This window comes from Dermacentor andersoni, chromosome 1 (assembly GCF_023375885.2).
Source record: "Dermacentor andersoni chromosome 1, qqDerAnde1_hic_scaffold, whole genome shotgun sequence".
In the NCBI taxonomy this organism is placed as follows: Eukaryota; Metazoa; Arthropoda; class Arachnida; order Ixodida; family Ixodidae; genus Dermacentor; species Dermacentor andersoni.
The window spans coordinates 151,035,337-151,056,563 of record NC_092814.1 but is presented as its reverse complement, the minus strand read 5'-3'; the positions used below and the strand labels follow the sequence as shown (position 1 = coordinate 151,056,563).

The following is a 21,227-nucleotide window of genomic DNA, read 5'->3' as shown; positions in this document are numbered from 1 at the left end:
CGATTATTCGGTCTGCTTCGTGGCACCGCCATTCTCCCCATAGACCATAATGCATAACAACTGCCGAAAGTTCGGACACCTTGTAACCTCTCGTCTGATTTTTCGGACACTCCTTGAGCCAACTCGATTGAGAGCACCATGCACCGACTCTGACTGGTGCATGGTTCAACTTGCTGAACGACATTTTTGTTTTGAACGGAGCCTCCTTGCTGTCCCACTAGGGTGGCTAGAAGGGGGAGGTGGGAAGACCGTGGCGCCGTCACCGTTGTCTAGCGAGGCCCCGCTGCACGTTCCTGTCACTGGGGAAAAATTCGGCGCTTCCATCGGGGCGGGGCCACTGTGAGCCTGTCAGTCTCGTAGGCCGCGGCACTGCGCAAGGTAGCTCTCGTGGTCTATGTAGTGCAGCTCTGTTAAGCTTTTACAGTAGTGCATGAGCTTTTACAGCTTGGCAAAGAGCACCACGGGAGGAAATGTGTCCCCTGTGCTTTTGGAATCGCTGCTGTCGCAGTAGCAGCCGCTCCTACAAAACGAAGAAACAGCCTTGGACGACACTGCACTACCTGCCGAAGCAACAGAAGTGGCAGAAGTTGCCTGGGACCATGTGGACTATGTGGAGAAACACAGTGATGCACACCTGGTTTATTACATTGCGGGCTACGGAGCCAGGTAGCGCATCATTTTAACTGATTGCAAGGCATGTAGGGATGTCTGTCTTGTGATAAGAGAAAGTACGGCACCAATTGCCAGCATAAGCTTGCAAACAGTGGGACATGGGGGGGCGGGGCGGAGGGAGGTCTTCCGTACCCATCAGTCTATCTGTACAACCTTACTCAGACCCTCGAGGACAGACTCACCCGTGCATTTAGCACTACACGACTGCATGCAAAAGTGGTCAAGGATTTCTTGCTTCTAGCAGCCAATGTGCCACTGATTGGCTGCACGGAGCATTCCACTGTTCTAACAGGATCGGTGGCTAAGTTTTAATGCATCACGTGTTCGCTTTTTGCTCAAAGCGCTAAACCAGTGGGCTCCTCACAACACAGTCAAGAGGGTTAAGCCGCGTGCTTTGTAAAAAATGGCATGCTCTGCAATGACTGTGCTATTTGCAATAAACTCATATTAAGTCATCAGTATTTTGTACTTTTTAGAATTTTTTTTACCAGAATTTTTTTACCACATTACTGATATATTGCATTAACTTCCTCCTTTTAAATATGTGACTAATGTGCGCACGACACATTCGAAGCTGTTCCAACGCGTTGGCCTTCCACGGTGATTTCATTTCATTTCGTTCATCCAACCTTAAGGGCCCGAAGGCATTATATAAGGGGGGGCGTGCATCAAAGTTGTACAGCTTCATAAGAAAGTAACATAAGTGCACATTGATCGTAATAGGTAAAGAAAGAGAGAATTACAAGAAAAGAAGAAAACGGAACATATACACAGTACCAACGAGGCGATAAATAAATATTAATAAGACAAGTGTGGTATTTAGGTGGTTATGTTAGCATTATCAAAATCGTTTAGTTTTTCGCAAAATGTTTTGCGGTTGCTGCACAAAACAATGTTATCCAGGAGTGCGTTCCAAAGTGTTACGGCATGGGGGATAATAATGAGCTGCCCATTGCCGTCGTCCGGCACTTTATCGTCGCCAAGGGGCGAGTATGAGATAAACGAGATGATATTCTGAACGGGCGTGTTAAGAGGGCATGTCCTGATTGGGTGAAGTAAAAGAAAGTGTGAAAAGGCAAAGGCGAGAAGTTACGCGCCGTGAAGCAAGCAATGGAAGAGACAAAGTTTGTTTTAAGGTGGTTACGCTGATACCTATGTCTTGGATATTGTGACGTAATGAAGCGAGCAGCGCAGTTTTGTACGGCTTCTAAGTCATCGGTGAGATAAGCTTGAGAGGGATGCCAGATGGATGATGCATACTCAAGTTTGGGTCGCACATACGTTAAATATGCTAGTTTTTTGTATTTCAGACGATGCGGATTTTAAGATACGTCGCAAATACCCTAGTCTGCATGAAGCTTCACAGCGAATTGTTTGAATATGTTTCACCCATGAAAGTGATGGCGTCATATGAACTTCTAGATATTTGTAGAGAGAGAGAGAGAGAGAGAGAGAGAGAGCAAATGATAAATGAAAGGTAGGGAGGTTAACCAGGACTGAGCCCGGTTGGCTACCCTACACTGGGGAAAGGGAAAGGGGGACGGAAAGATTAAAAGAAGAAGAGAAAGTCCACTGGGGATATCATTCGGTCAGTCAGTTCGGATCACAGACGCTGACTCAATCCGGTAGCTTTCAAATATCGCAGCAGCGCTTTTATTTTTGTGGCCTTTTGTAGCTGCGATATGCGAGGCCATGGTCCAAAGATCTTGTTCAAGGTGAACGGCTTTCTATCTAGCCGATTGAGAGCCGTGCAGAGGTAATGCCCTTCATTTTAGATACTATTTGTAAGTACACGTGTGGTCAATAGGAACAGAGTTAATGCGATAAGTGCGGTGTATGGTGGTGCGTCTGCACGTGAAGGATATTACTTTGCATTTAGTGAGGTTTAGAGGCATATACCATTTTTCGCACCAAGAAGCGATAGTGTCAAGGTCGTGTTGTAGGGCGATTGTGTCATTAGATGTATGAAGGGGGTTGTAAAGAATGCAATCGTCTGCAAAAAGCTGCAGCTTTGTTGATATGCTAGTGGGAAGGTCATTTATGTAAATCAAAAACAATAGAGGAGATAAACCTGTGCCTTGGGGAACGCCGGAAGTTACACTGGTAAGGGTTGACTGAAAATTATTAGCATAGGTAAACTGAACGTGTCCTGTTAAAAAACTTTCAATCCATTTGATAATCTCGGTGCGGTACCGAGGGAGGATAATTTTGCAAGGAGTTGGTTGTGAGACACGCGATTAAAGGCCTTTGAAAAATCTAGGAATACTGCATCTATTTGAAGGTGATTGTCCATGTGTAGTAGTAGGTCGTGCGTAAATTCGGCTAGTTGAGTTTCGCAAGACAGACATTTACGAAAACCGTGTTGTAAAGGGTAAAAAAAATTGATTGATTCTAGGTAATCCATTAGGTTAGATGCTATAATGTGCTCAAGGAGCTTAGATGGGACACTGGTGAGAGAGATCGGACGGTAATTAATAGGGTTATCCCACCTTCCTGCTCTAAAAATGGGAACTACCTTCGCTTTTTTTTCAATCGTCGGGCACGTTTCCTGTGTTTAAGGATTGATTAAATATAAGGTACAAAAATTTAGTAGAGAGAGTTATAGTGCTTTTAAGTAATTTGGTGTTTACGTCGTTGCAGCAACCTGAGGATGATATTTTAAGAGAGCGAATTAGATTAAATATGCCGTCCGGGTATATTTGCACTTTAGGCATTGTTTTTGCCAATAAGCTAGGTAAAGCTTCCATAGTGCAGGGATTAGGGACGTGAAATACCGACGTGAAGAATTCATTTAGGGCTGCTGTGCAATTATTAGGGCTTATTATTTCATCATCTGAGTCAACGAGATTTATTTGGTTAGTTTGTTGTTTCGTGGAGATGACATGCCAGAATTTGGGCTTGAGCGAAGCATTGTAATCAGGTCAACAGAGAAGAATTTGTCCTTGGCCTCGTTTAATGTTTTATTATATTCGGTCTCACAGAGGCGGTGTCGTTCCCATGCTTCTGGACTATTTTTGCTTTTGGTGGTTCTGTAGAGCCGTTTTTTCCGGTTAAGAAGTGATTTTAAGTGTTTGTTAAAGCACGAGTTATTTGAGTCGGACTTTATAATGACTGTAGGGATATATTTGTTTTTTAGGCTCAGCAATGTGTTTATTTTATAGAGTTCCCAATTAGCATTCACAGAACGGGTTGCGTAGGACTTTTCAAAGTGTTCATAAAAGCGAGTGAGTTCATAATTGATTGGTTCAAAGCTTCCTCTCTTATAGTCTGTGATTAATTTCTTTGTAGGTGATCTTTTTAGTGGTATAGAGAGAGATATATGAAGAAGTTTGTGGTCGCTAATTCCAGGTAGTATTGTCACACTTTATATGTCATCAGGGCAGCTGGTGAGTAAAAGATCAATTGTGTTATCTCCTCTAGTGGGGCTGGTTATTTCTTCTTTCTTTCTTTATTCAATACTGCAAACCTTGTACAGGTCCAAGCAGGGTGGGTTAAGTCGCAACAAAACAATAAACAATAATAACAAAGTTAAAAAAAGTAAAAAAAAACAACAACATTAAAGTGTGGCAAAAGGCAATAAAGAATCATTCCAGTCGGTTACAGTACGAGGGAAAAATGAAAACTTGAATAAATCTGTTTGCGCAAAATACGGTGTCAGGGAATTAGGATGATGGTGGCGTGTATGCCTTGACGTAGAAAGCGACAGATATGGAGAAGGGTTAATAGCTAGACCTTGATTCCAAAGCAAGAAAAGAAATTGCAAACGTAAATTTTTTCTTCGTTGTTCAAGACATTGGATACCGTTAATCTGCATTAATTCAGAGGGTGAGTCATACGGGGAAAATTTAGAGTAAATAAACCTTACAGCTTTTCTCTGTACCTTCTCTAGGCGGGTGATATTGTGCTTATTAAATGAGTCCCAGACAATGCATGCATATTCAAGTTTTGGTCTAATTAGTGAATTGTAAGCAAGTAATTTTACGCTAGAGGGAGAATTTCTAAGCTTATGTCTTAAAAAGTACAGTTTACTGAATTCGGAAGAACAGATGTTATCTATATGTAAATTCCATGATAAAGTATTAGTAAGTGTGACACCCAAATACTTATATTTAGTCTCTTCCAGTAAAGGTGACGAACCTAGCCTGTAGTTAAAAGAAAGCAGAGCTTTTTACGAGAGAAGCGAAGAAAGACGGTCTTATCAGTGTTAAGTTTCATGTCCCACATTTCACACCATTGAAAAATCTTAGCAAGAGAGGAGTTAAGATGGATTTGGCCATTAATTGAAGTTATTTTTGAAAAAGCACACAATCATCCGCAAACAAACTGATTTGGACATTCGGATGAAGTTCAGTAGTAATGTCATTAATATATAATAAAAACAATAATGGCCTCAGCACACTTCCTTGGGGCACGCCAGAGCTGACCGGAAGGCAACCTGATTGTTGCTCATTAACTGCCACAAATTGATAGCGATTGGTTTAAATAGTTTGATATCCATATGATTAAAATTTCTGGGAGGCCAATGCGTCTGAGTTTTAATATTAGTTTGTCATGGGGAACTCTATCGAAAGCTTTACTGAAGTCAAGAAATATTGCATCAATCTGCCCATTCTTATCGAGACATGAAGCGAGTGAATGTATTACTGTCACTAGTTGTGTAATTGTTGAGTATCCTTTTCTAAACTCGTGCTGGAAATTAGAGAGGACTGCGTGCGCATCTAAAAATTCATTAATCTGGTTGGCAATAATATGTTCGATTAGTTTACAACATGATGATGTAAGTGATATTGAATGATAATTTTGTAATAATGTGCGGTCACCTTTCTTGTGTATTGGCACAACCCTGACTATCTTCCAGTCGCTCGGTAATTGTCCATGAAGTAATGAAATACGAAATAAAATAACTAGAAACTTTGCAACAGATTCAGTATATCTCTCCAGAAACACGTTAGGAAGGTTGTCGGGGCCACATGATGATTTAGTTCTTAAATTTAGTAACATGGAAACTACGCCAGGATATGAAATAAAATTTACATCACAGGGGTGAAACACTGCATCATTGGATGGACAAACACCGGATTTAGAAAACACACTGTGAAAGTAGTCATTGAAGTGGTGCGCAATATCCCCGTGATTGGTAACCACAGAACCATCAACCAAAATTTACGACTCCAGTTTATTTTTTCCACTTACATATAATTCCAAAACTTTTTTAGTTCCTCTACGATGAAATTTGGCAGCACTGTATTAAAATAACATTCTTTCGAGGAGTGTACTGCACGTGCAAGACCTTCTTTTTAAATCCTTTAAACGACCTAAATGCAAGCGCTGTTTCTTTAACCTTTTTATCTTTTGCTTTAAGTGGATTATTTCACGCGTCATCCACGGCGTTTGTCTACGAACAAATTTACGTTTGCTCGGCACAAACTTATCTATACAGTAGTGGCACATATCTTTAAAACGGCACCAAAGTGTGTTCAAATCAGTGTGATTAAAATCGATAAGGCATGTTTCCAAATGTTCTATAGTAGATGCATCATCTGCACGTGAGTAATCTTTGAAAGAACAATGTTTCACAGTGTTTTTAGATAGAGTACAAGCGACAATGAGTAAGTGAACACTGACAAACGTGGTCAGAGATGCCTTCCACAACTTCCAACAGTGTAATCAGGTAATCCTCTAGGCAAAAATACCAAATCCAGTACAGATTTGCTAGTTCCTTGCACACGTGTCGGTTCCTGAACTATTTGAATTAGGTCATGTGTTAACATCATGTTAAGTACACTGTTTAAATTATTGCTGTTTTGAGGAAGGGATTCAAAACGCTCCCAATTAACGCCTGCCAGGTTTAGGTCACCAATAAGTAGCAATTTGCTTCTTTAGAACCGAGACATGTGCTCTTCCAGTTTTAATAGATAATCAGCTGATGCATCAGGAGGTCTGTAAATGGCAAACAGAATGAAGGTATGGCCCCAGCATGAGATCTTTATGCACAAACGTTCAAGGCCGGGAATTTCTTCCAGGAGAACAGCCTGTATGTGGTCTTTAATTAGAACTGCAACGCCACCTCCCCAGAAAGGCCGATCCCTACGGAAAACTTGATAACAATTAAGGAAGACATTCCTCGTCGGCTATTTCAGTCCGCAGCCACGTCTCGGTTATGACGGCAATATGTGGGTCATGTTCTAGTAAAGAAACCTCAAGGGGCTCCGTTTTGTTTACTACACTACGAGCATTTAGGGTGATTATGTGCAAGTGCTTGTCACATTCTTTGGAAAGGCGCCAAGGCTCGGGCTGCTGAGAGCGTTGATTGTTTATCTTGACGCGCATGTTTTTTGTCTCATCCCAAAAGAACAAATCTTTATTGACCCTAAGTTTATCATGAAGTAGGCATACTTTTTTACCCTGCAGTTTCTCATCTTTCGCGCTTTCCCACAGAAGCTTCCGTTTTTTTAGCGTTGCTTGCGAGTAATCATATTGTACAGACATGCCTGAATTTTTGAGCTTGCTGCAGTTTTCAAATATAAGTTTCTTTTCGTTAAAATCTTGCAGATAGCTGATGACCGGTCGTTTGCTGCCTTGTCGGCCGAGCCTGTGAATGCGGCTGATTGATTTGCACTGTACTTGCAGCTTATCCCTCATTACCTCGGTGAGAACTTTTTCCTTGCGGGCCGCTTCCGTTTCGTCGTCACAATCAGAAACGACATGAATAATTAAGTTTGACCGCCTATTTCTGTCTTCAAGATCAGTTAGTTTCTTTGACTGGGAGCCAATAACGTTGTTTGATGGAGGTTGAAGTCTAGCGCCAAGTCTAGGAATTGTTTGGATTCATTCAATGGTGATTGATTAGCTACTGAAAGACGGGCCCAATTGATGTGAGGGTAGTTGAAATCACCGAAAAGAAAAATAGGCGCATTGAGGAATTTATCTTTTACGTTTGTAAGGGAACTGCAAAGGTGGTCACAAAAAAGCGGATGACTGTCTGGTGGTCTATAGCAAATGCCATATACTGATTTAACCGTGGAATTATGTACACAAAGCCATGTTAGTTCTAAATTGGAATCATGGCAGATGAGTGAGGACGATAGGTTGTTATTGACTGCTACAAGGACGCCGCTTCCTCTTCTATCCTTTCGGTCATGACGGTATAGCGTGAAATTCTGATTCAAGGGGAAAACTTCATAATTTTTGATGTTGTCAGTCAGCCATGTCTCGGTGAGAAGAATTAAGTCTGCGTCGATGTCTGTGATAAAACCGTGTAACTGCTCACGTTTCGGAATTACACTTCTGATGTTAGTGAAACCAATGTTTACATCTACTAACAAAGATGAATGGTTGCTTGAACGACCTTTGTTGTTTAGTCTGTGTCATTCGGTCCATGCCTCGGCCTTGTCACACGGCTGATGAGCGGTAGGTACTAATGCAGGGGGGTTCACGCATTCTAGGACAGCATCGGTTGCAGTGTCATAAAAATATGGCTTATTGCCTACGTGAAGTCTGTCAACGGAAAGTTTAAAGGCACATTTTTGAGGGCGTATGAACTGGACTAATTTGGAGTGCGCGTGGCGAGTAGAGGGGGCAAAATCTTCTCTGATAGCATAGTCAGTTCCTTTCAGTTGGCGGCCGCAAGCAAGAATGTTTTCTTTAGTCTTGAAATGATTTAGCTTTACAATAATTGGATTCCTATGAACTGTACTTTCGGCAAGGCATAAGCGCGCCAACCTCGGCAAAAGCCCTCCTCGCTGTATCGGCTGCGCGGTCGGTGCTCGCAGTTTCTACGTGCAATGAGAGCAGTGAAACACTCCATTAAATTCCCTCGGTATCTACAAGGCTGAAAAAAAATACTTGTCAGCATCGAAAGCATTGAAGCGGAAAAACTAAAGCGCGACAAATCATTTGCCCGTCCAAAGGTATGCAGACACCACGAGAAACTATGGCGCCCCTGCCCGCAGCACTATCACACGGCAGGAACGCGTTTTGAGGCCAGCCTCCAGGGGCCGGTCTTCACACCTCCCCATTCTAGCCACCCTAGCCTCACGAAGTGACACTACTGCAAATCCCTGCTTATCATCATCGTTTCTGCCTGCTTCGATAGAATGGCTACAGCAGTTCCGGTCTCAGCTTAGTAAGCCATGTCAAGACAATCCAGCAGCTGATTTGTTTCTTTCTTCGTGCATGACGGTGCGAGTAGGCCATGTTTTTCATTTGTGCGACCGGTATCGGCGTGACGGCGTGGTGATGTTTGCTTTGTGTGCTGTGTTGAGGTTGCGGTGATGCAACGCGGCATATGGAAACATCGCATCAAGTGTCTAATGGTGCCGACAGTGCCCACGCAGACTGCGCTGGGGAATGCCGGCAAGTGGGTGCCAGGAGGCCTAGGATTTGTCGCCTTCCGATGTGCACCCTACTGACGCCGAAAATGTTCTGCCGAGACCTGTGCAGTGGTTCCGGACACCGTCTCATTTGACAGTTTCACAGGTGCTGACACTGCTGTACTGACATGCACAGAACTTAGCGACGGCGAGATCATTCATCATGCTTCTGCTGCACCGCCGGACGATGACTCTGAGTCTGAAGATGATGCACCATGTGCTATGCTGCCGTCGCATGCGGAGCGTGTACAAGCAGTGACTGTGCTTTCAGCCGCCTATAGTGACCGTACGACCCTCTCCGAGATTCAGCCTTATCTGATTGCGCGTAAACGATACAGCGTGCAACGGCACATTCACGATTTCTTCAAGCCTATTGCTGAGCCCGAATAAGTGCGTGGAAATAAAGGATTTCTTTTTTTTTTTTCTTGATCTGCTTTTTTGGACAACAGTTTATTTGGACATTCCCGCAGTCCCTGTGAGGTCCGAATAAACGGCCGGCGACTGTACTTTTTTTCGGTAGCCAGTTACATGCACCCAATTACGTTTTTGACAATACAAGCTATAACAGGTGACGCAGCATTGAGCACTTAAATATGGTGCAAGCTACAATGTCTGAAGATGAAAACATGAACATGGGTTACCTCCTCCCAAAAATCAGCGTCCTGCAGCTATAGCTCCATAACCTGAACATGGCAGGGTTGCAGAATTGCACACCTCTCTAGTCCGACCTCTGAGCTTTTCTCTAATAATAGGTTCTCTCTCTCTCTTTCTTTCCTGGAAGCACTTTAAGCAGCCTTCATAGGCGATAAGAGCTGCTACTCAATTCTTTGCTCAGTGCTGCCTATGACTTCTCTGATATAGACAGAAGTTCTTGGCTGTTTTAGCATATGTTTCTATCTTTTTGATATGTACAAAACTCGTGTACACCTATTGATGTGATTGTAACACATGAAAGTATTCTAGGGCTGAGTAATATTCAGCTTTATATTACATTACATTACAAATTTACCCACCTTTTCAAAGAACATGAACATTTGCTGGCATACATTATAATTAGTCTAAATGGCTAGCTAGTAAAGGGCACCGGTAGGCGGTTCACCAGATGTTGGCCAACAAATTAAAACGGCGCTTCTATACAGTGGTGACCACTTTGGATGTTGATGCCAGATAATCACCCATTCACAATTTTTCAGTTTTTCACTCGCCCTATTGTGGGCGCCTTCCCGTAGCCTTAGCAATAATGAAGCGGTTCGCTTCACACAGGACCGGTCTAGACCTGAGCATCGTGGCATTGAGTAACCAGAATCTTGTGAGCAAGGTATTCGTACGTTACAAGACAGACCTTCTCACCAGCGCGCACACTGAGAGAGTTTTCAAAGTCACTGCAGATGTCTTCACAAGAAAATGAGGGAAGATTATTGAAGAAAATTTTAGCAATTCTTAGTGCAGATAAACAACGTCTGAAGGGCTGCAAAGGACACATTGAAAAAGCTTGGCATGCTCGTTCTGTTTACTGTATCTTTGCAATGTTAATAAAATAGAGAAGAAAGTAATGGTAACTTAATCAACTACTTTTTAGCAATTGCTCAATTAATTTTGTGGGGCAGTAATTGGTAATTAATAAAATAGGGAGGAAAGTAATCAACCACTTTTTAGCAATTGCTCAATTACTTTTGTGGGACAGTAATTGGTAACTGTAATAAATTACATTTTTGAAAGAAGTAAGTGTAATTGTAATCAGTTATTTTTTTTCTGTAATGTGTATAAGCCTGATCTACTGTCACATTCAGCAGTTGCAATGCACAAGCTGTGGCTGGAGCACTCTCCAGGTCAAGCTGGTGGTGCAAACGTGTGACATGCTTGACAATAAAATGGAATGAGCTTTGTCTTTCTAGCAACACACGTTAACAGCCCTGTGCTTTCAGTTGTCTGTTTTCTTTGGATGCGGTATTCCTATACTGTGAAGTGATGAAACAATGGCCGACCAAAGAACAGCAGTTTGCCATGATGAAGCATGCTGCGTTAAGCACAGAAAGTCACATTTCCGGATAGGCCAGTGTACCTATTATCCCTTTATGATAAGGCACACCACATCTGCAGAAAGCAGATTATGGGAAGCACTGAAGTTCATGTGCATTGCTAGATGTGACAAGCCTTTTCCACTTTATTCTTGAGCATGTCGAATGTTAGCGCCACCACCTTGTCCCGGAGAGTGCCGCAGACAAGGCTTGCGTATTGTAAGTGTTATAGTGAATGCGGTAAATGTACTGAAGCTTTCGTTATTTTTCAGTCTTTAAGCGGATTACAAGAATAACAAAAGCACAGCAAAATAAAAAGTTATTTAAGCCTATTGTTTAACTTATAGTGTCTCAAGCACAAGGTGGCTGCACAGGTAAGCCTCTCACAATCTGGTGATAAACTTTCAATGCTCATGCTTCTTATGAAATCCGATGAGGTCCATACCTTTGAACTAGTATGGTTCTGGAGAGGATTGTGGTGATGATCCACAATTGTTTGAATCTGTTCAACAAAAAAAGAAAAACAGTTGCAAAATATGTTTAGAAAATTGGTGCCATGCACAAAAATCAGTCAGAGCAAATTACCATGCTCAAGGTTTCTCGCCTGCTCAGCCTCATATGCTTGAGCATCTCTGTACGCTGCTCCATCATTAATGTTCTTTCATAGGTGTATGCCGAGATGTCGCTGTCATTCTGCAAATAAAACAGAAGTGACCATTCTAAGCAAAGAGACAATATAGTTGCAGTTGCTCATAAGAATGATAGAGTATACAATGAATACAATGATACTGATAATTTACCCACATGCTTATCAGGTACATACTGTTGAAATATAAGATTGTGAAAATGTGATTGCAATGCAGAAATCAGCATATGATAGCCAACTTTTCATGGGAATGGGCACAGTGAATAGCAAGACAGAACTGATGCTTTGAAATACCATTTCCACAACTTCCACTTCTGCATCTATTCTCAGGTGGTAGAGGAACATGGCCAGGTCTTTCTTCATTTGAATGCTGTTGTCTTCAAGCTCTACAGTTGCATTGTGTGCTTGGTCAAGGCAATAGACATCACTAAATAAAGGCACTTCAAGAAAGAAATGAAGTTTCTCCAAGGCATCTGTACCCTCAAAGATGTTATGTTTAAATGTACCAAGCCACTACACAAGCTTGCTGCTGCACATATGACTTAGCATTTCCCAGTACACTTTTACTTAATGAAAAAAGCCAGCAAAGATCAAGGTACAAGAAAGGAACCTTTCTTGTCTAAAGAAAACATTCCTTAACTGTGAGAGGGGGACAGAAGAAGCAGAACATGGAAAAAAGGGAGTCAGCAGAGCAATATTTTTAATGAGTCGTAGACTAACCAGTAGCCTATGTAAACACTGGTGTTTCTTGTGCTCTATGTATTAATGTGGTATAACTTTACTGCGAGAGCTCTTGTGAGCTAATAAGTAGGTTTGCATGGTCCTGTCCATTTGTATGTTCACACTTCGCGCCAGCCATTCCTGTGACAGAAGTTTACATCCTAATCTTTTGGTAGTCTAAAATACAAATGTAGGCTAAAAAATAGCAGAGAGTGACCTGTCATTTGTTTGACTCATGCTGTATATGCTTGTTAAAAATTTCGCAAGAACAAATAAACAGTGCACATATAGCCTTATCATGGATAGATGTACTGCAAGATAGCATATAGTAACAAGACAGTGGATAGAAGGTGCAGATTAAACAAGACTTGAAAGACTGAAGGAAACTGCAAAAGGCTTGGATGAGTTTAACAAGGTTTGCACAACAGTGGAGGAAATTGCAAAAGATTGGGATCAATGAGCAACATTTGCACAACAGCGCATAGCAATTGTGGGGTTTTATTTCCATCTGCTGCCCCAGTAAATGAGTCCAAGGACAGAAGAAAATTATGTCTTTTTTTTTTATTTGTCATGATAAATTACTGCAATTACTGCAAAAGCCACATGATTGCCCTGTTTACAAATAACACTTTGTATTGTACTCACGTTAGCTCTCCATTCTTTTTTGTGTGTGTGTGAAAATATGTGAAATGTGAAAATACGAGGGACATTCCGAAAGTAAGTTTCATCATTTATTTTCACACTCATACTTTAGTGCCAAAAAAAAAATAAAAATACACCCTGGCATCATGAACGGTACACCTTGCACTATTTTTCCATATAGTCGCCACTTACATTGAGACATTTGTCGTAGCATGCAATCAGTTTGAAGAAACCACTCTGGTAAAACTCAGTGCCCTGCAATGCAAGGGATTGTCACACAGCCTGCTCTACCTCACCATTATTTTCGAAGTGACATTCCGAGAGTGCGGCTTTCAATGCAGGGAACAGGATAAAGTCCGATGGGGCAAGATTGAGGCTGTGGGCTGGGTGATCTAATCTCTCCCATCCAAAGCGACCAATCTGATTGTGTGTGAGCCTTGCTGTGTGTGGTTTTGCATTGTGGTCCAAGAGCACAACACCTTCACTCAAGAGCCCTGGTCTCTTTCGTTGAATGGTGGACCTGAGGGTGTCGCAGCAGCGTGCCACATTGATGGTCCCTTCATGGAGGAAATGAAGCAGAATCACACTTTTCGTGTCCCATAACATTGTGGCCATAACCTCGGGCACGCTGGTCTGTTGCTACTCTCTCTTCTTCGGCGCTCTGCACAATGCGTCATTCCTCCTCTGCTGATGCTCCTTCCGTTGTTGAACCAGCAATGGGTGTGGATTCTTATAGCAATTGTTTGTTTCACTTGGTGTACCATCTTATATTTAAAAAAACAAAAACATGGTGAAACTTACTTTCGGAACGTCCCTCGTATATTGGTTTTTCCTAATATCCTCATAAATTTCAGCTGGTAGTGAGTGCTCTGTCCTTTCCTCATTTTTCCATCAATCTTTCGTGCTGTTTCAAGCTTAAGGTTCGAAGATGAACAAACTAGCCCAAATCAAAATATTGTAACAATAAAATTCAGTAGGTTTAACTGGAATTTTCTTAAAGACTGCTGATACCAAATTTTTCTGCCTTAGTTTTCTTTAATAGAGAGCTACCAATTCAGTAATTGCAGTCATCATGATCATCATCATCCTTTTTAATTCTGGCAAAAATTCCAATACATATTTGTAGTAGTCTAAGAAATTGATGTATTTGATGCATAATATATTTATTAGTCTGATAGGAGCTTATATTAATCTAGTACAATTCTTTGAATACTGGGTTTTACGTGCCAAAACCATTATTTGAATACAAGGAACGCTGTAGTGGGGAACTCCGGATTACTTCTGACCGGCAGGGAATCTTTAACATGCCCCCAATGTAGGGGACACAGGCGTTTGTGCATTTCGCTCCAATCAAAATGCGGCCGCTGCGGCCGGGATTTGATCTCGCGACCTCATTCATGTGTAGCAGCGCAACACCATAGCTGCAGCCCTAGCAAAAATTCAAATAGAAATTTGTATTAGTCTAATGCAGTTTTGTATTAGTTGTATAAGTTTTGTACTAGACCAATAGAAATTTCTATTAGTCGTATTGATTGACCTATAAGACCAATAGACCATATATGTAATAGATGTATTAGTCTTATACAAACAGTGTTGCATGTCTGCTAGTTTCTTTATTAGACTGATACGTCCTATTGGCTTTATACAGATTGTTGCTGGTCTGTTATGTAACATGCATTGTTGAATTCCGCTGCCCCTGTTTGCTGGTTGTTTAATGCCAGGGTGAAAGTTTTAAAAAAAAATAAGTCTGTATTGGGGACCATTTGCAGAGAGCTCTCTGATTATTCGCTGAATAATTAAGAATTTTGCTGTACAAAATGTGCAGCACACAGCATTCGCACGTTTGTATTAGTTTCGTCGCACTAAGCTAGTGAAACTGGCCCCTATCTCTCAGTGATATACACGAAAGCGATCGACGCGCGCCTACATGGTCTTGCCAATTTTGCTTCACTGGCGACGTCTCACAATACAAGGCCTCTGTTCAGCCTCGTCGCGATGAGTCGTGAGGAAACAGCTAGTGTTTACAACACAGCAAATACTTCGCCACGAAAAAAAAAAAACAGCACAACGAACGACCAGCCGTAACCTACAAGGCAGAGTCGCGATGCCCGGTGGGTTAACGAACGATGGTGCAATCGCAGCAAACATACTTGTGTGCCGCTGAAGTTTCATTAGTCCCGTGTCTTCTGTTGAAGTGCGCATAAAGTAGTGCTAAACTTGTAACCTAAATTGATACCGCATATAAAAGGCCGTTATTGACATCAACGAGCAGTATCGCAGAGAAGGGAACACGGCAGGCGGGAAGTGCGACCGTAGTCAGTCGTAGTTGCGCACAGCACGTGTGCATTGGCGGCTGCCGTGTTGCAGTGTACTGTAGCCATGTCAAGGCGAGGTGCGTGTGATTTTTAGTGAATGAACTACGTGTTTTTAAGGAACCCGAGGTACTGGCATCTGCGCAATCTTATTCCTGCAGTAGTATATTTGGATATGGGTGTTGTGTGACTTCAAAACAAAGGAAGGCAACCGTTCTTACCCCTTTGTTTCGTGGCTTTGTGGATCTATCAGCGTGCATCGATGTGATGTGTTTTCGCCGGCGCCGATTCCCTACCATTTGGAGGTAATTATTGTACTTATTTATGCTTCTATAGTATAGTATAAAGTTGTTTCTTTCTTTTTATCCCAATGGTGGATGGCCTTCAGTACAGTGTCATTGGGCCGATTGTTGTGCGCATAGCAGCAATGACATGCCTGTTTCCGGCAATGCTGTGCAAGATTTCTGTCTAGATAGAGTTGTTCCTTATCTGCCTACAGTTTCGATGTAACACACAGGACATCATAGGTTCATTTTATGTGCTGTCTAATTGTTCTGTCGTATCAGGTGACGTCATTTTTCTTTATGATAAACATGTCAAACTAAGCATATCACAATTTGTCCTAAAATTAGTTTGAAAATTACGGGGCCATATTATTCTAATTTAGAAGTAAATATTGCCAGCTTAAACATTTAGTGGCAGAACTAGCACCCCTGCTTTTAAATGTTTCTATATGTGTTTATCTTTCTGTCCAGGTTTTTTTAACCTCCCCAAAAGGACGTTCTGTGGTCGAAGTGGTGGAGTAAAAGCTCTGGCAATCAAGATTGCTGACCTGACGGAGATATCAAAAGAGAAATCTGTAAAAATATCTGATGTGCTAATAAATGCTTCTAGCAATTATGCCTGTTTTTCATTCTGTAACTAGTGCATTGCAACTTTTTCTTTCACACCGATAGACCTAGCTATTAGACTAATACGCTGATATACCTATTAGACTAATACACCAATAGACCTATCAGACTAATAGGCCAATACACCAAAATATCTATTAGACTAACACACTAATAGACATAATATATTGTATTAGTGTCAATAACCTCATAGGCTATTAGTTTTTGTATTAGAATTTTTGCTAGGGATGCTAAGCCACCGCGGCAGGTTAGTAACATTTTTGATTAGTTTCCTGTCAGTTCAATAAGAATTTGCATTGGGTATATCTATTGGCAATTTGTATTAGTGCCTACAGTTGGCCTCTGTTGATCAAATTACCTGGCAGGTCAAATTAAACAAGCAGAAAAAAATTACAGCAGAACTCATCTCTGGATGACTGTCAATGGCAATGTGATTAGCATTCAAGCACTGTAGCGACTTACCACATTTCTAATGTCATGCTTATTTAACATCTGTAGTCATTCTGAGACTCCCGTTGCTTCGGCTATATGCAAAATACTCCAGTATCATCCTACTTTGCTATGGCACTCGCTTGCCTAGGTTGCCCAGGAGCATGCCGGCATGACGACGACTGTATGATGCCTACACAGTGACGACGATGGAACGACAAAGGAGGTATGACAACAATGATATGACGATAATGAGATAATGATTCTTAAATGATGACAATAGTATACCAACGACAGCATGACGACAACATGTAGACAATGGGATAATGATGAGTGTATGATGACAATGGCATGATGGCAACCGTATGATGAAGCTGAAATGACGACAATAGCACGACCACGACGGCACGATGGTGACGGTGTGACAATGGATGCATGACCACAATGGTGGCAGCATAATCACAATTGAATGATGACAGCATGATTACGATAGAATGACGAAAAAAAAATGACGGTGGTTCAACGAAGGCAGTATGAAGACAATGGGATGACGTTACTGAAGTGATAACAATGACAAAATGACAGTGTGACGATGATGGCACGACAACAATGGTATCACAATGACGGCATGTTGAGAGTCGAATGGCGAATTTAGAATGACGACAATGGAATGACTACAACAGCATCACGACAGTATCACGACAAATACATGACCATGATTGTATGACGATGACACAATGATGATGTTGGCATGACAACATTATGAGGTCAATGGGATGACGATGAGTGTATGACGGCAATGACGTGATGACGACTGTATCATGAAGGCTGTAGATGGCAATGGCATAACGATGATGGCTTGACAAAGTTTGAGTGACAATGATGGAATGACCACAATGGCATCATGACGGTGGTGTGACAACTAATGCACGATGACTGTACGACAATGACAGAATGAGGAGAGTCGGATGATAAAGCTGGTATGACAACAATGCAATGACTACGACGGCATCACGACCATGAGCACATTCCTAGTGGTCCAAGCAATTAGACAACTTGAGCAACTGGGTCAGCGTAGAAGGCGTGACGCCACCACCATGGCGAGAGTAATCACGAAGCTGGAATGGTGATAATGGAACGACCACAATGGCATCAAAACAACAAGCACATACCTATAGTGGCTCAAGGTGGTAGACAACTTGGACCATTGGGTTGGCCTAAGACTCTGGATAGACAGATAGATTTGCTCTTTTAATCCACGCTGCTGTATTCCTATATATTAAAGTTATGTCAATATTTTCTTTTTATTGCCAATTATATGGACACTCCAAGCGCATTTCTGCTGTTGGTGTTGCTGTGAGGCTTTGTATAATGTCCAAGGGTGATAACACCGTCGCCGCGCGCCCTACGCTGTATGTATGAGTGAAAGCATACGAGGAGAGCCGACAATCGCAGCTCAATCTTGCCCATGTAAAAAGGACAAATGCAAAGAGGAAGCGTGCTATCTCCTCTCACGCGCAAGGCACCGAATGTTTGTGAGGTGCCGGGGAGAGGGAAGGGAGGGGGTGGGGTGAGGTTCTCTTCAGCTGCAAGTGAGCATGTGGTGGCTGCACGCAGTCGCACAGCCGTATTTTGAGTGATCTGCGTTGGTGGCAGAGTTTAGGTACGTCAGCGGCTCGTAGCTTTGTGCGTGCTGTGTGTCCTCAGCGGTCGCTTTGCGTTGAAGCTATAGACAGCACGAATGTCACTTCACTCGCAGCTACTTCCGCGCTTGCTTTGCTGTCAAAACACTTGCGCCAGCGTTTTGACAGCGAGTATCCACAGTTATCGAGTGTGATGTGTTCATGTCTGCTGTGCATGCTGACACCATGCCTATTAATTTAGTTAGCAAGTGAATGTTTACAAGTTGATTATGCTTATAAAAGTACTATCCTTTCTTCGTATGGCTGTCTCATAATTCGCCATAGCAATCGATGCTTCAACTTTCGTGCAAAACTGCATCTCTTTTTCAATTCCATGCATACTCTTTTGGTTCCATTCAGGCGTTAGAGCTGACACCACTACTTGCCTAATTCGTCCAATCAAATTCATCAAATTGTAGCTGCGATTACCCGCACTATGAGTTCGTGAGCGCTATGAAACTATGTGTTTGGCTAGATCTGGAGTTTGCCTTCAGCCCTAGCCGCACGCAGAGCATACCCTCACAAATGCAACCAGTTAAAAAGTGTGAGGTTCAACATGGCATCATGCCACAGCTGACATTATGGTAATTAGAGATGGTGATCACATGGTATCACAAACCACTGCAAGCAGCCCTGTAATGGCTTTAGACCATACCGCGCTGCCAAAAACTCGGTGTGCCTTAAATGATTTTGAATTTGCATCAAGTCCCGTGCCACCAAATCATTCTCTCCTTGCACCCAACTTCAGGCTTTTTTGTATTCCATGAAAGATAATCCTGCAATAGTGGGTTGTCTGCTAGTGCTTCTCTGAGAGCGTCTCCTCGCTTCCTCCCTGTCCGAGGTCACTTCTCACTCCCATGTTCAATGTGAATATGTGCTGAGTGAAACAAGAGGCAAGGGTTGATTTGGCAGTGAATTGAGATGGCTTAATCTACTCAGTTTTGGATGGAACAATCACAGTGTGGTGCACCAATTATACCAAGTTCACTAGTTTGTGTGCAGAGTTTGTGATACAATGCGATAATCAGTTCCGATTGTTGCAATGTCATCTGTGGCATGAAGCCAAGGTGCATCTGGCATGTCTTGAGCTGGTCACATTAAAGGACAAGGTGAATTATTTGTTCCATATCAGAGGGATTGGGGCTTCATACTGTGATTAGTGAGCCAACATTTATAATGAATAAGAGAAAGAAGAAACAAAAATTGAGTCCCTACTTCTTTAAGCACTTGACATATGCCCCAATGTTTTGCCATTCTTCTTTTTAATGTAGTACTCTGAATCCCTTAGGGGATAATAAATGAAATGAAATCGCACAAAAGAGGCATGAATACTGACATATTTTGGAGTTTCATGGCCGCAGATGACAGAAAATAAGAGCACAGCAAATAAATAAGGTCCGGAACAGAATATATCAGGTGTGATGTCTACATACATACTAAAAAGTTCAACAAGCATAACTGAGTTAGCAAGCAACAAAAGAATGTATGTTTAATAACACTTGATTATGTCTGTTTTTATACATGAAAAACAGTAAAAATTATTCCAGTGTAACATCAAATGTGCTGTGATACAGTCAAGTCCAATTATAATTGGCTCACAGTGAACATTCAGCTCTTATGAATGACAGTAGCATAGCCTTCAGAATTTGTGTTCGATGACACTCTACATCAGATATAACAAAAACATGCAAACAAGCCATTTGATTAGAGGGAATGCACTAGCCCCATTCACTTGCCTTATACAGATACTCTCTCCTCTATGGGTGTAATTTCCTCCCCACTTCTCAGACTGTTCACCAACGGCTAAGCAGGCTGCATGCGGCACACACATGTAGGCTTTCTGTCAGCATACTCAGATAACAGATGAAATATTGCTGTAAATTGCACAGCCATGTGATTTCAGGTTTGCCTTGGTTTCATAATTTGTGATTTTTTTGGCATCTTACTTTTAATGCATGGATTCAAACACATTATTTTTTGCTAATCTTTGTACAGAACTGCTTGACTACCTAGTGCCTTCAGTACTGAAATATGGTGTGTGCAGCTCAAGTACAATGTATTTTGCACCCAATAATTTACACCACCCACGTGAAGGAAGAAAGCAGTTCACATTTTCATGGAGACTGCCAATGTAGGCTGCTTTTCTCATGGTGTAAAAAAGCTGTAATTTGTAAAATAAAGTCTCAGTTTCGCCCGAAAGGCGAAGCCACAATTGCAATAACAAATTAGTAGACAGCTATATGAAGTAAGGATAGTAGTTTTATCAGCCGTATAAATTTGTAAACATTTGCTTACTAACTAAATTAACAAGCATGGCGTCATGCGCGCACAAGCAAACATGAACACATCTCACTCTATGACCACGGAAGCTCGCAGTCAAAATGATGGAGTGAGCAAGTGCAGCAGCAACAGCGAGGAAATTGACCTTTGTGCTGCCTCTTGATTCAACGCGAACTAGGAGGAAAGAACACAGTACATACGAAACTATCAGCCCTTATCGCACCTAGACTCTGTCTCCATCGCAGATCGCTTTTAAGATAAGGCATGTGCATCCGTGCCATATGCAGCAGCTGCCAAAGTAGAACACACCCCTCGCCCCCATGTGCCTTGTGCGTGACTGAAGACAGCGCACTTCCTCCCCTCTTTCCACCCTTGCGCGCATGAGATTTAGTTCAACAAAACAGACTGGTGGCTAGATGATATTGCATGTTAATAGTTTTAGTGCAAAGAAACACAGGACATTAGAGCAGGCACACAGGACACAGTGCTACTAAGAACTGATGCTTTATTGCACTTGATCACAGTATATATATATATATATAT

At 42.0% G+C, this 21,227-nt stretch overlaps 1 protein-coding gene across 2 annotated transcripts in view; it reads right to left on the bottom strand.

Moving 5' to 3' along the window:
* Nucleotides 1-21,227, bottom strand: part of kcc (solute carrier family 12 member kcc) — a 526,743-nt gene that overhangs the window by 16,679 nt on the left and 488,837 nt on the right. For both annotated transcript variants that reach the window (XM_050194347.3, XM_050194346.3), the window contains 3 exons: nt 12,003-12,094; nt 11,648-11,755; nt 11,508-11,564 (listed from right to left, as the gene is read on the bottom strand). In XM_050194347.3, coding sequence (XP_050050304.1) covers nt 11,508-11,564; nt 11,648-11,755; nt 12,003-12,094 — 257 coding nt within the window. The remainder of the gene's footprint in view (nt 1-11,507; nt 11,565-11,647; nt 11,756-12,002; nt 12,095-21,227) is intronic.